General features: G+C 39.4%; 1 protein-coding gene across 1 annotated transcript in view; it reads left to right on the top strand.

Annotated features, from left to right (window-relative positions):
- LOC147684126 (cytochrome P450 2J2-like) overlaps nucleotides 1-13,022 on the top strand; it is an 84,444-nt gene extending 71,422 nt beyond the window's left edge. The window contains exon 9 of the mRNA XM_086944509.1: nucleotides 10,041-13,022. Within this exon, the coding sequence (XP_086800635.1) occupies nucleotides 10,041-10,219 (179 nt within the window). The 3' untranslated portion in view covers nucleotides 10,220-13,022. The remainder of the gene's footprint in view (nucleotides 1-10,040) is intronic.
- The last annotated feature ends 3,320 nt before the right edge of the window (nucleotides 13,023-16,342 follow it).

Below are 16,342 nucleotides of genomic sequence, written 5' to 3'. Positions count from 1 at the left end.
AGAGTCAAACTTACTATTCCCACTCCGATCTAGATCACTTTTGGGAATGTGCTGGACATTGAAGAGATCAAAATTACTATTCCTGTTACAATCTGAAAACACTTGGGGAAAGTGTTGACAATGAAGGAGCCTGTTTTACTATGCCCATTTCAATCTTACCCACTTTGGAGAATGGAGTAGACATTAATGGGCTCAAAATTAATACCCAATGTAACCATTTTATGGAAGGTGTCGGACTTAGAACGGTCTAATTCACTATACCCACTCCAATCTAAACGATTTTGGAGAAGGTATTGTAAAATAAAACAAATAAATGACCTAATATAAACCATATGATATACACTTAACCCTATAATAATAATCATAGTAATTACTATTTAAAACTAAAACAATAAAAACATATTTGCAAAAATGTACAACTATTATATTGAGACTGAAAATTGCACATTTGTAAAAATATTATACTTACAAAACAATACATATTGAAAAAATAAAAATCTATTTAAATAAACAATGTTCTACTGATATATAAATTATTAAACGGTTTCATATAAAAATCAAGATAAAAATATTTTTTTTAAATGTTAATTGAATAATAGTATTTAAATATTTATTAACATTTATTAAGGATGTTTTCATAATATATTACAATGTAAAATTAATAACAATGTTACATTATTTTAAACAAAAAACAAATTGTAAAATATTAAATTAGAAATCAAAATCAATCAATATGTCAATACAATATATATGTACATATATAAGCAGTCAAAGAAATAAAATTATACACACAGGATTTTATTTTAAAACGTAAACTAAATAAAGTAATAAACAAACAAAAATACAATGAAACTTCTATTAAATAAATAAAATGTACAATTAAATATTAATACATTTGAAATAATTATAAATGTCCATATATATATATATATATATATATATATATATATATATATATATATATATATATATATATATATATTTTCAACAGGTTTCCCCAGCAAGGGGCAGGTGGAGTCGCAGAAAGGAACAGGCTGCAGACGTTCTCAAGTGTTCGAATTAATTTAATGCATTAATCCTTTGGGGGTTGTAAAACAATATAGAAACTTTCGGTTTCTATATTGTTTTACAACCCCCAAAGGATTAATGCATTAAATTAATTCGAACACTTGAGAACGTCTGCAGCCTGTTCCTTTCTGCGACTCCACCTGCCCCTTGCTGGGGAAACCTGTTGAAATTGTAGCGGTCTGGCTCGACCGCGGGAGTAACGCGACCAGACACCTTGCAGCGCCTAACAGAGGGAAAGTGAGCCGCTTTGCGAGAATATATATATATATATATATATGCACCGCCTCAGAGTACCCGGGAGCCTCCGAACTTAGGCCAGACTGAATGCTGCGATATATATATATATATATATATATATCCAATTGTTCACACTTTTGCGTAATTTGCACCAAATAGCATTTGTTACTTTATTTGACTACATATAGAGTTGTGGTATTTGCACTATGCATTGGCACTTTATAAGGATATTTGTAAAATGCACTTTGTTGCTTATTTGCACATAGACAAGGTTTTACTTACGATACTGTATTGTATTTTAATGTATTTCGATATAGCACTACAACATTGGACTTTTTTAGCATTATATGCAGTCATGTTGCCTGATCTACATCACTGAGTGTCCGATCTATTTTATGTTGGTCACTTAATGCACTTTACAAGAAATAATGGATTGATTTCTCTCCTTTTTTAAAATATGTGGATTTTAAGCATTTTATACAGTGAATAACAGATCTTGGTAAAAAACTGTTTGGAAAACAGACCTCATAGTACTAAAAATGTAGTATGTCCTCCATTTCTATGATCACATGGTGTAATGCAAGAGAAAGAAAAAAATGCAACTTGAAAAAAAACTGTGGAGCACCAGGTATTTAACTGTGGTTGTCTTACTTACTGACTGTCTGTGAGCAAGGGCGGATGCCCGAAACGTGTCAGATTTTGTTAGGCTCAGCTTTTAAATAAACCTTTGTGCCTTCATTTACGCTGGATTCGTGTGGTTTTCCTTGGTCGTTTCAGTACGGAGCTCTGGGAGGCTGCAGCTGTTGCATATATATATATACACATTTATATATATATTTATTTATATATATATATATATATATATATATATATATATATATATATATATATATATATATATATATATATATATCCAAAGCTCCAGTTTTGCTCTGAACCCCTGCCCCTTGCAGCGGAGGGCCCAGACGGGATAGCGAGTCCCCAATAAATCAAAGACTTTCACAACTCGATGAAGAAAGAATGTCCGGGCCAGCTTGTGCAGTTTAACGAGCTTTTAATGATAGCTCCACTCGACGCGTTTCAAGGAAATTTCCTCTTGTTCACGAGCGTGAGTGTGAGTGACTTAGTGCTTTAAATACGGTCACATGACATTTGTGAAATGGTAAACAGACTCGCAGGATTCAACCAAAAACGAGCTACAATGCACAATTCAAAGACAGTACAATCAATGAAAGAATAAATAAAATAAACATCGGCATGCCATTTTTTTTAACTTTACCCAAGCTTACGAGCGATATAAGGAGAAGTAACACTGTAATTTAAGTGTTTTCTCCAAACGTTAGATGCATGTTTGTTCCACACGCAAAGAAATGCGGTTTCATTTTCCTTCATTGATATACCAGTATCCCGCTACAATGTTGCTCTCAAACGTGCATGTTTATTTAATGCATTTTTGTTCCACACGCAAAGAAATGCGTTTTCATTTTTATTCATTTATTTATCAGTATCCCGCTACAATGTTGCTCCCAAATACGTGCATGCCGATGTTTATTTTATTTTATTTATTCTTTCATTGATTGTACTGTCTTTGAATTGTGCATTGTAGCTCATTTTTCGTTGAATCCTGCGAGTCTGTTTACCATTTCACAAATGTCATGTGACCGTATTTAAAGCACTAAGTCACTCACACTCACGCTCGTGAACAAGAGGAAATTTCCTCGAAACGCGTCGAGTGGAGCTATCATTAAAAGCTCGTTAAACTGCACAAGCTGGCCCGGACATTCCTTCTTCATCGAGTTGTGAAAGTCTTTGATTGATATATATATATATATATATATATATATATATATATATATATATATATATATATCCATCCTTTGGAGACAGTGGCCATGCGCCCGTTTTTTACGGGAGGGCAGCATTTCTTTAACAATATAAAAATGTTTTCTCTGGCATGAATAATGTTTTCCGGCCCGGGGCTCCTATTGGCAACAACTGCTGAGAACTACTGACGTGGATGGGGCGGTGACTCAGCGTGCACTCGAGTTGTCTTTTGAGGCGGGATAGCACCGGTGATGCAGTGATTGTTGCCTCCAGCGCTGTGTCTGTTCGGCCGGTCCCGGTGCTCCACGCAGCAGCTGCTGTTGGTAAAGACAAGGCAAAGATTACTTCCTCTCCCTGGACAATGTTGGATGTAGTGTTGTGACAAGACAAACAATAGCTTCATTAAGCTGAGGGTACATGAGACAATCTTTAGGAACTCCTACGAGTATTTGCGGCAGCAGTTTTATTACTATTATCATTTTTGTGATACATTTTTTATAATATATAGGCAACACAGGATGCGAGTTTGGCAGAACTGTTCTAGTGCCCGCATGCTTCCCACTGAGCTGTGTTTTATTTGTCATACATGCCTCACCATATCAATTTTGTCTGCTTTACTGCTAACATTGCCACTTTGATAATTGCATTGGGCACTATATATAAGTAGGCTGTATCTTACCTGCATTTATGTTTATGAAGAGCCTCAGGCTATGTGAGCATGGTGCATTTAGGCTGTAATGGGAATCCACACACTATAGTATGTTTTCCATGTTTACTAATTGGGTCAGTGGGATGGGCTATTTAAATCATTAGTTATGCACTGCCAAACTTGATTGACAAAGGCCTCTTGAAGTCTGAAACCCGTCTCTTCTCGTGCTCGTGATTGAGGGCGTCCTGCACTAAGAAATAAATGCCGATTCCAATGCCACTTCGTGTCCGTGCCTGCTTTTCCATGGAACTTCTCTGGGAGTTAGGTGTTTTGGTTTATATATATATATATATATATATATATATATATATATATATATATATATATATATATATATATATATATATATATATATATATATATATATATATATATATATATATATATATATATATATATATCCCATATGCTGCTGCCGAAAGCTTGAGGCACCACACAACCAGCAGTGTTGACCTTTTATTCTTCAAAGGTGGCCGATAAAGCACCGAATCTTCCAACAGACACATTTTATAGTCCAGACGCGTTTCAGGCTCTGTCAGCCCTTGATCACTGGTGTCATCAGGAGGCGAAGCAATGCAATTTAATGCCGTATTTGCAGCGCTTTGTAGTGATGCCATAGTGGGTGTGGTTTCAGGGCACTCTCGTCTTTGTAGTGCACGTATTTACATAGTGTGCTACTCCGTCTCTTTTGCAGATTAAAATCCCGTAGTTGGTTTGCTGAATCGAAAATCACCACATTTCAGCCAGTCCTCCCTTTGATGAACGGTCCTGCTGTTCCAAATGACGCCGCTTACTGCTTTGCACGGCAACCAGGAATCGCTCTTCAGCGGCGGGGTGCCTCGTGACCCAGGCCGGGCCACTTATATGATTCATATGCTGCTGCCGAACGCTTGAGGCACCACACAACCAGCAGTATTGACCTTTTATTCTTCAAATGTGGCAGATAAAACACGGAATCTTCCAACAGACACATTTTCTAGTCCAGACACATTTCAGGCTCTGTCAGCCCTTGATCACTGGTGTCATCAGGAGGCGAAGCAATGTAATTTAGCGCCGTATTTGGAGCGCTTTGCAGTGATGCCATAGTGGGTGTGGCTTCAGGGCACTCTGGTCTTTGTAGTGGTCATTGTAGTGCTCGTATTTACATAGTGTGCTACTCCGTCTCTTTTGCAGATTAAAATCCCATAGTGGGTTTGCTGAATCGAAAATCACCACATTTCAGCCAGTCTTCCCTTTGATGAACGGTCCTGCTGTTCCAACTGATGCCCCTTATTGCTTTGCAAGGCGTCCAGGAACCGCTCATCAGCGGCGGGGTGCCTCGTGACCCAGGCCGGACCACTTATATAATCCATATGCTGCTGCCGAACGCTTGAGGCACCACACAACCAGCAGTGTTGACCTTTTATTCTTCAAAGGTTGCTGATAAAACACTGAATATTCCAACAGACACATTTTCTAGTCCAGACGCGTTTCAGGCTCTGTCAGCCCTTGATCACTGATGTCATCAGGAGGCGACGCAATGCAATCGAAAATCACCACATTTCAGCCAGTCTTCCCTTTGATGAACCGTCCTGCTGTTCCAAATAACGCCACTTACTGCTTTGCACGGCGTCCAGGAACCGCTCTTCAGCGGCGGAGTGCCTCATGACCCAGGCCAGGCCACACTGAATATTCCAACAGACACATTTTCTAGTCCAGACACGTTTCAGGCTCTGTCAGCCCTTGATCACCGGTGGCATCAGGAGGCAAAGCAATTCAATTTAGCGCTGTATATATATATATATATATATATATATATATATATATATATATATATATATATATATATATATATATATATATATATATATATATATATATGTATATATATATATATATATATATATATATGAACAAAGGCGAGACAGGTTTTCCTTGGATCAGTCCCAACGTCAGGTGGTGCGTCCCTGGCGAAACCCAAAGCCGGGTAATCAATCCAAATATCCAAAAGCAATTCAGACGCACTCTCAGGGGTCAAGTTTGCTACACCAAGAGTTTATTCTTAGAAACCGTTACGCGTTTCGACACAACAATGTGTCTTGATCACATGATACTGAGGTTACAAAAGAAAGTTTATAAATAATAATTAAACATATATATGTTTGTCCACGGTGCAGACGTCAGGGGTGGACTACCCCCGAATGATGTTTTCCATTAAAGGATAATAACGCTGCACTCGCCAGGGAAATTACGAAACCTTTTATTGAGTTCAAAAGCAACTCAGCCCGAACACTCTCACCTACGCGTTTCAACCAAACTGGTCATGATCACGGTAAACAATTTAGTCCATCATTGCTTTCATCTTAAACACCTCTCTCCCACAATATCCATTAAGAGGCAGTGCGGGAATAGTAGTTCACATAAACCATAATAAAAACAAATTACTTTGTATAATTTCATTAATCAAGTGGTATGCTATAAGTATACTATTTCCTAGTTGTCACACAATATTACATGTTTAGAATATGGATCAAATTACATGATTGTACATAACTTTGCCTTTGTCCCATGATTATTCGATTCAAATTCATTATCATGACTGAGTGTCTGTGTAATGTGGCCACGATACTCCATATTTATTAAAGATCATTATTGTAGCATCCACATTTGATATCAAAGAGACCTTACCATTAAATTGTTTAGTACCCTTCCAAATTCTATTGGTGTCCTGTAATTCTATGATACCTATAAACTTATGTGGGAGCTCAGTGCTAACCTCAAACCACTACTCTGGCTATATTGTAGGGACTATGCTATTATTGGGCCGATTCCGATGCTGTTAGGAAGGCCTCCAGACAGGTTCGGAACATTCAAATCCGATTCAGAGCCTATGTTTCCGACTGAATCGTCCCCGTTCCGAAAGACCAAGTACGATGCAACGATCTCGTCCACGTCGACCGAATCGCTTCCGAACGCGATCCTGTCTGTCTGACTTCTTTGCAGCCGAATCATGCAGCACAGTGAAGTCGGATTCCGGACTAGAGAGTATGATGCACGATTCGGACAGCCGTATCACTCGGTCTCAGCAAGACGAAACGGCTGTGGGAATCTGTTGTGCCTGCTCGAACGGCAGGTACGTGGTTGGCGTCTCTCCCGATACTAATGATTGCCAAAATATCGGAGATGTTCATCATGCATGCGTGGAGGTTAGCGCATGCGTGTAAATGGTATAAAGCCCTTCCTCGCTTGTTACAGAACGCTTCGCGTTCCTTCCGGTTTCTGTCAGCAGTTCTTCCGGGTCACGGTGGTGGCGTTTGCGGGTCTCGTCGGGATCGACTATCGGCGGTTCCAGTTCCCTGCAGATCTTGATCTCAGGCTTGTTCAGGTATTCCGGCCCTGGAGTCTTGGTGCAGTTATACGTTCTTTGTGTCTGGCTATAGCGGTTGGCTTTTTGTCCCGAGTGTCCTTTGCTAGGACTCATTTGTTTCTAGTTTCTGGCCCTTTAAGGGTTTCTTACAAAGCAGGATCGTTTCTAGTGATAAACGAATAGTTCCTTTTTGTTTCTTTTGTTTGTTTTCATGGGCTCATTGTTTATAGAAGACCCACGATTCCTTATACGTTCCTGAATACCCTCACACAGGTAATAGAAGGCTGTATATATATATATATATATATATATATGGAGAGTCATGGTTATAGTGGTGTAATAAAGTTGAGTCATTGACATGTTGTGTTGTAGGGAGTACACAGCATCATTGCCCTCTCTTCTCTCTTGTGGAGTTAACAGGAGAACAGTTTACATCATTAAGTGATACCTCATTCAGGTAACCATAGGTCCCTCTAGCTCTAATATTCCTTACAAACAATAGTCACTAGGGTGAAATATTACCTTATCTTACAGGGTGTCCCCAACATTCTTTCCCTATATACCTCTATTCTGTGGAGTGAACAGGACAGTGGTGATATCCAAACACATACTTACATCCAGCATACGAACAGGTAGTCCCATACATCATTCTTCTTCATATATTCAGTTGCGCTATAAGGACTGGTATTAACCTCTATTCTTTGTCTTCTAGGAGAAGGTTAACAGAAGCCTCCCTGTCCCCTGAGCAGACTATCTTATCTACTGTGTACAAAGACCTTGTGTTTCCCTGCCTTTTCTTGTTTTGTTTCCCTGCTTTCCCCACACAGGCATCACTTCTCGTTACCAGTATACATATCTTGGAACAGAGTGAACCGGTGAGGGGGATTTGAGGACTGGGCTTCAAATTCATGGTGTTTCCGAGGCAACCACCTTTACCAGCTTGACAGAATCATACTTCGGGGGACCCTGTGAATCAGTCACAGGGGTGCCCGTAGGCCACCCGATTCAAGCATGCACAGTGTGGCGGGTACCATTGGGTGCCCGCCACAGGGTGTACACTTTTCACCACCCACCCCTTTTTGCTATAGGAACCTGTGTACGCGATCAGTATACATGCTCCCATAGAGTTCAATCAATGGGAGCCCTGTGCCTTCCATAGGGTGCAGGGATTTAAACAACCCCATTTCCTTATGGGAGCCTGTATTACGGCCGGTTTGCGGCCGTAGCACAAGCTCCCATAGAGTGATGGGAGTATGCAACCAAACAGTGTTCGGTCGCAACGTAATCAGGCGGTCGGAACCTTGGTCCCGAGGCCACGTTGGTGTTGGTCAGAGGCAACTCCAACCGACATCGTAATTGCCCCCTTAATTGTAATTTTCTGTTTCAAATACAAAATTTAAACTACAGAAATTAAACAATACTGCACAAAAATATTACACTTCAACAAACAAAAGCAATATAACAACATTGAAAAAACTATTACATTTACAATATTTTCAAAAACAATATTTTTAACATTATTAAAAACATAACCAGAAAAATTCTATTTTTACCTGCAATATTCTTGTTGATATTTTCCCATCACAATATTCTTGCAATGATATTCTGTTATCATAATAGTAAATATTCAATATTTTGTCTAAACATCATTTTCTACACTTTAAAAACTTCTCCTCTCTCACTTTCACAAAGATTCACACACTCTGTTTTACTTTTAAACTATTTCCTGTGCTACTCAAATGTTCCGTCAAGACTCACATTGCCCAAGTTGTTTGTAAAGATCAAAAAATCAAACATTTTGAAAAATCTTTTTAATTGGAAGAACCATTCAATTCATTACAGTATTTCATCAATTATATTAAAAAAATAGATCACAAACTCGCAAAACAATATTCTTTCACATTTGGAATGGTAAGCCCTCCACCATTAACTGATTTCCACAATATACTTAATGCCAATCTGGGTATTTAATTTTTCCAAATAAAAGCTGAAACTAATCCTTCTATATTTCTAAAGATTTCATGTGAAAAAAAACACTGCAATGCAGCATATAAAAGATTAAATAATTGTAACATGCACGTTTGATTGATTGCCATTCTTTGCACAATAGATATTGGGAAGTGATTCCATTATAAAAAAGGGACTTAATTGTATCTACTAACAGTAAATATTTGAATTCAAAATGTTCGTCTACATTCATGGCTGTGTAAATTCCTAAATATCTTTTTGATCTCTGCTTCACAAGTACTGAATGTAAAGTGTCTATAGTGCAATCACAGTACATTTTCATCTTATCCCTCGTCTGCTTAAATTGATGAGAAATAATAAAAACTCTTTGTTGAATCTCCAAGTCAGGTTTTTAAAAAAAGTGCTAGAATATCTGCATATAGCTAATTTTGGACATCTCGCTGATTACAAGTGGTTCAATAAATAATGCAAAAAAACTGAGGCGAGTGGGCAAGCATCTGCCCCCTGAAAATCTAACTTTGTAATATTTGCACATTTTTTCAAAGTAGCAAGTTAGAAATATAGCTATAAGTAGTTTTTTTCCAGTGAAACATACCAAAAATTGCTCTTAACATGATCACTTCTTTTTAGTAAAAAGCTTATGAGAACTACTTTAATAGGGCCAAGCAAAATAACAAAAATGCTAAAACTGGATACAGAGAAAATGTTATCCTCTCACAATTCAACCCTGTGGTCAGGATTTATTCCACAGCAGCATCCTCTCTCTGTCCTCCCATTGGCCCACAACCCCAACATCCTCCTATGTTACCTTGCAAATTATGCATCTTAAACTATATGCTGGAAATTCGTAAGGGATATGACCTAGCTCTCTTGTTCTTTCACTTGCAGGACACCGTGTTTGTTTGGGGGAGCAGTTGGCCAGGACAGAACTGTTCATCTTCTTCACAAATCTCCTTCGGGCCTTCACCTTCAAGCTCCCCGAGGGGGTAAAGAATGTCAACATGGAACCTATTTTCGGTGGCACTATGAAGCCACACCCTTATCAGATCTGTGCTGTATCATTCTAGGCAAAGGAGGCTCCAAAGCAGAAGGAAGGACCAAGGATCCATAAATGTTGTGCATATGCAGTATTAACGTCCTCCAAGTTAATAGCATACACGTTAGATCTGTGAATCCTAACTGAAGTCCATTATGCATTAACATTGGTAAATGTATTATGACAGTCATCCAATCAAATTATTACTGTCTGGAGTACGGTTGTAAAACAGATGTTTTCAGTTACATTTCACAATTTTCATTGACTTTTCTTATACTACAAGTAGGCCAGGTCTGTAGACCTGGTGTCAGAGAATGTCTTATTAGCCTATTGAGCAGCAAACCCTTAAAGCATGTACACTATGAATGTTCATTCCCTGCCATTTTGGCTTTGTTGGAGTTTCAGTCCTCAAATTGGTGCTGGCAATGATAAGAGATAGCAAGAGCCTTGATTACAGTACTTGTTCTATGGGCAAAGCAACACCAGGAATAAAGATACTGTGGAATAACTCAGGTCTCAGAGTGATGCCCAATTATCAGGGGAAGCTAGAATTAGTGCAGTAGGTGCCGACGCAACAGGAGCTTACTTTGGGGAAGAGCAAAAGAAATCATACATTGGATCATCTCATTCCAAAATTCCCCCAAAATTCCCTTTATGATGGATTTCAAAGGGATCACAGGTCTATGCAAGGATGTAAGAAAATAGCTAACCATCTATCTGGCAGATGCATCAAAGTTATGTTTTGCGAGTCCTTAATAGCTGATTTTAAGGAATCGATATTAAAGACTCGCAAAACGGGATGCATGTAGGAATCGCAATTTTATTAGCGATTCCTACAGATTCCTTATTAGCGATTCGGTAATAGCTAATCGCTAATAAGGAATGGCTTTCCCATTCATTCCTATGGGCCCAAGGCCCATAGGAATGAATGGGAAAGCCATTCCTTATTAGCGATTAGCTATTACCGAATCGCTAATGTTCCGCTATTTCAAGGGTGCCAGGGTGTCCAAAGGACACCCTGTTGCACCCCTGAAAGGGACCTCTGCACAAATGTTACACACACACATGCCCTAAGGGCATATGTGTGTGCAACATGTAACTTTGAAAAATGCACAAAAGTGCATTTTTCAAAGTTTTAGCAAATTACCATGAAGTTCAACTTCATGGTAATTTGCTCCCCCTATTAGCAAATCGCTGTTTTTTTGGGTTTCCTGCATTGCATTTGAGGAATCTCATTTTGGGATTCCTTAAATGCAAAAGCAAGTTAAGGAATCGCTATTTAGAGATTCCTTAAATTGCGATTTCTGCATTTGGGATGATGCATCCCAAATGCAAAAATACCGGGAGCAAACGGCCAGATTCTGAGAATCTGCCCGTTTGCTCCCGGTATTTTCTTTGATGCATCTGCCTATATGTCTTTTTCAGTAAGCCCCCAAGTTTTAGGTGCTGGCATATAACTTCAGGAACGGAATTTGAGGCCAGATTGCAAGAGGTCTTCAGCACAATTAGAGAAGCATTCATAGACATTCTACGGTTTAATACATGGGTTGAGCAGAAAAGCATGCCCCTTCTGTAGATCAAAGACGGAATTAGAGATGGGCCCTGTGGTCAGTAAGACATTGCTTAGTATTTAAGCCACTGCTCTGTAGATTCTCCATTGATCAAGTAGAACTAGCCGAAGTTGGTGTTGTGTTTCTTGTTTTACATTCAAATACTTCTTCCTGTGACTTGACTTTAAAGTACTGAAATATATGATTCACATTCTCTTTCACTGATTTGATCAAACAGTAAAAAATGGCATCACTTACACCAGAGCCGGAAATTGAAGAAATTTAATTTAAGAGTGCAGGATAAGGCAACATGGGACAGGGCAAGGTAAGGACACAATAAATATATAGAACGAGTAGAAAGGTAGCAGAGGTAAGTGATGAAGTAGTAGGCAGTTAAGTAGCTTGGCAAAGAATTGAATTAGAGGTCAGATCAAAGTGCAGCTTTGATAAAGGGGTAAACATCACATAGTGAGGGTTTTAAGTTGGGATTTATAACTCCCTTCCATTATTTTCTTTTAAAATCTCACATTTAATGATTCCCCAGAGATGCAGCCACACCACCGCTGGACAGGCACAGGAGTAGCTACCCCACCAAACCTAACAAAAATTATGCTAACAATCTATCTACAAAAAAGCCTGACACTAGTTCACAGTAGAAGGATTAAAAGTACCCTGGAGATGCTTATCAAACGATGCAGAGTTACAAGCCTGATTTTGTTGGAAGCAAAAGGGAAGTCCCTAGGAAAGCAGAGGTTTATGTAGCAGGCTCCATTCCATAACTTCTTACAAATGATCATCTAGATCTCATGGAAAAACTACTGAAAATCCCTACACATGCTGAAATGCACCTTTGGCCCCGAGAAAGATTTCATTGAAGTGGACTTAACTGAGGATTATCTAGGTGTCATTATCCTGGACTTTTTAAAGTTGTTCTTTACGAAAGTGATTAATGGAAACCTAGAAAACCATTTAGCATACTTAGAGTACCCTCATGTGGGTCCACATTACCAGGCTATTTATCTAATTCATATTAATATCTAAACATTGAATAATGAAGGTCAATAGCTCAAGTATATGAGCTAGGCCTCAGTTCTTTATTTTACAAAAATGGTTTCAAAGGAATGGTATATATTTTCTGCATTTCTTGTCTTTGTTTTTAATTGTCTTTAGATGATTGGTCTTTCTTTGTTGTTTGTCAAATATGAATAATTGTTTTCACTTTAACTCTAGCACAAATTAATGAATTTATGGCTATGTGAATTAAAAATATCATTAAATCAACCTGATAAATAAGTCAGCATGTTGACTACACACAAAATCAGGTAAACATTTTATTGCTAACTACCTGTACCCGGCCAAGCGTTGCTGTGACTCAGTCTGGTTAAATGAAAGAGAAAGAAAAGAGTAAGCAAACCAACTCCTCCCTCCTCCCTTCACCCCCCTCCCGCTCTGCCATCCTGACACCAAATGTCCATCCTAATGTATGTAGAATATTGTCTCTATTCGTCCTTTCTTAATGTTGGGAAGTAAACCAACTCCTCCCCCCTCACTCCACCCACTTCCCGGTCTGCCATCCTGACACCAACTGTCCATCCTAATATATGTAGTCTATTGTCTCTATGCCTCCGTTATTAATTTTGCAAAGTAAACCAACTCCTCCCCCCTTTTCCAAGCAACCAGTGAAAAACTTTCGAAGATTTAAGATTTTCGAAAAAAGAAAATTTACATTTTTATGTGTCTGGAGTCAAATACGCGCGTGTCCAATACTTCCCGGACTGCCATCCTGACACCAACTGTCCATTCTAATATATATAGACTATTGTCTCTATGCCTCCTTTCTTAATGTTGGAAAGTGAACCAACTCCTCCCCCCTCCCTCCACCCACTTCCCGTCTGCCATCCTGACACCAACTGTCCATCCTAATATATGTAGACTATTGTCTGTATGCGTCCCTTTTAGTTTTTGCGCAGCAAGCAAATCAATAGGGTCTTTTCGGCCTTTCTATTGAAAACACGGACATAATGTACACGCGCGTATTCAAATCCAATGTTGAGTATATATAATCACGCGTTTAATCTAAACCAACGTTGTGTCAAAATTTCAAAGTAATCGGTGAATAACTTTCTGAGATTTAAGAGTGTGGGTGTGTGTGTGTGTTGTGTGTGTGGGTGTGTGTTTGTGTGTGTGTGCTTAATCGAATCCAACGTTCTGTCCAAATTTCAAAGCAATCAGTGAATAACTTTCTGAGATTTAAGATTTTGAACTAACGCACAAAGAAAGTTTTATGTGTCTGTTCTGGCTTTCTATTAAGAACACATGTGTATTCTACACGTGCGTATTGGAATCCAACGTTGTGTATATAAAAACACGAACATATTCGAATCAAACGTGTCCAAATTTCAAAGCATTCGGTGAAGAACATTCAGAGATTTGAGATTTTGAACAAACTAACATTTACATTTTTATTTATATATAGAAGAGGGTCTTTCATATTGAGACATTTTTAGAGTTTGTTGCATGCTGAGAGCCCTGCAGGACCATTGTTGCATTGGCAATTTCTCTTGCATGCTCACAATCCTTTGCTGGCTGCGACAGGAGGTCTAGGTTTCATTGATCTGGAGGAGGTAACTGGCATAGAGAACTAGTAATATGTTAGAGAGGTCTCTCTAGATAGACTGCATTACAGTCTTCCTTTTATGAATGTGTTTATGAGGCATCCAGGAAGGATATTTGACTTTTCAAAGTTGTTAGAAGAAGTCCAGTTAGACACAGTCAAAAGTCCCAGGAACTCAGGAAAGGCACTTAAGAGTTACAATTCAATACAGCAGGCAGCACCAGCAGGGTTGTTCTAGATTCAGTTGCTACTGGTTTTTGTGCACTTTAGTTAAAAAAGGCTCTTGCATTTTTCTGTCTGTAGCCACACAGAAGGTCCAGCAACTGACCCTTGGGTCCCCTTCTTGGTCCTGTTTACAAGTGGGGGCAAGTATAGCCCTTCTGATCTCCTTACAGGTCTCAAAATCCAGGTGTCATCCTTCTTCTGTTCTTTCACAGGTGTAGAGAGTGTTCTGAGGAGGGTGCCCTGGGGTGCCATTGCTATGGGTAACACTAGCTAGTGGGAGAGATGACTGCTGTCTCCTCCTTGGCCAGTAGAGTAAAAGATTCCAGGAGCCCCCTACTCATTTTCGCAGCCCTACTATAATCAATCCAATGCACCCTACTCCCAAAATCCACAATGTGGGAAACCTTCCTCCCTTGTGCATAGCCTGAAGGCCCACCCAGAGGTCTGGACAAGAAAATGAGCAGATCCCTCCTCTATGCTTACTCAAAACTCATGCTATGGGTAGCTCCCCATCCTCTGTGTTTGGTGTCAACCTAGCTGGGAGAACAAAGGATTACCTTCTACAGGTCTTACCTTACATTTACTTGTGCAGGTCCCTTTACAGATTAATAAAGATACTGGGTCGACCCTAACTAGTCTTCCTCTCATTAAGGTCAAACATTGACTGTAAGTCCGTTGAAAAGCTAATGCACATTAGCCACCAGGTGAAAGGTAATTTTCTAAAAGTTACTTTTCATAAATATTTTTTAAAAATCCAACTATAGCATTGTTATGTTATGCAGATTTGTAGAGAGCACTATCATCCAGGAGTGTATCCTGGCACTGATTGGGTATGATTCTAGGCACATCTGTGGCCTAATGGGACTACTTGAAAAGCTTCTTGTGGAATTTAGTAAGTAAGGAGAAGGCTCTTATGTGTAGCGGCAGGTTGTTCCTTGCTTTTAGAGTGATGTAGGAGAGGGCTCTATCTGGTTTTTAGTATGTGTGGGATTTGTGCAAGTAAGAGACCAGGCGAGCGAGCAGAGGTGTCTGGAAGGTATGCGAAAGCATATGAAATTGTATGCTCAGCCACTGTTGTGTAGTGCTTTGAAAGTGTGAGTGAGGAGTTTGAATTGTGCTCATTTGTGAATGGGAAGCCAGTAAAGCTCCTCCAGGTGTGGGAGTTTGAGAGTGATTCTGACTGCCAAGTTCTGAATGGTCTGTAGCCTTCTGGTGAGTTTTTTGTTGATCCCACCACAGAGGGTGTTCCATAGTGTCCAAATTGCTTGTGACAATGGTGTATGGGATAGTATTCCAGGTACTGATTGGGAGCCATTTGAAAACCTTCATCCACACCTTCATGGTATAGAACAATGAGGCAGTGACGGCATTGACTTGGGCAATCATGTCGAGTTTGAGGTTTATGATGATCCTGAGGTACTTGGCATGGGCGGTGTGTGTGGGAGTCAGTCCCAGCTCTGTTGTCCATCAAGTGAAGTCCCATAGAGAAGTGCTCTCCCTGAAGGTCACAATTTCAGTCTTGTTGATTTTTAGTTTTATCTAGCACACATTTTCAGCCATGCTGTCATTAAACTTGATCCGAGTACTGGGCATCTTGTCTGTGAGGGAGAGAATGAGTAGGAGAACCCATTATTAATGTTAGAGGAGATAATGCTGGCTAGAGGGATCAGATGTGTGTTCAAGAGGGTCGGGCTCATGGAGGATGCTTGTGGAACTAAGATTGCGGGCGTCTGAGGTGTATGGTGCCAGGCTGACTGACCGGGTC

The sequence above is a fragment of the Lissotriton vulgaris genome, chromosome 11, assembly GCF_964263255.1.
Source record: "Lissotriton vulgaris chromosome 11, aLisVul1.2, whole genome shotgun sequence".
NCBI lineage: Eukaryota > Metazoa > Chordata > Amphibia > Caudata > Salamandridae > Lissotriton > Lissotriton vulgaris.
This window is presented reverse-complemented; position numbering and strand designations above follow the sequence as displayed.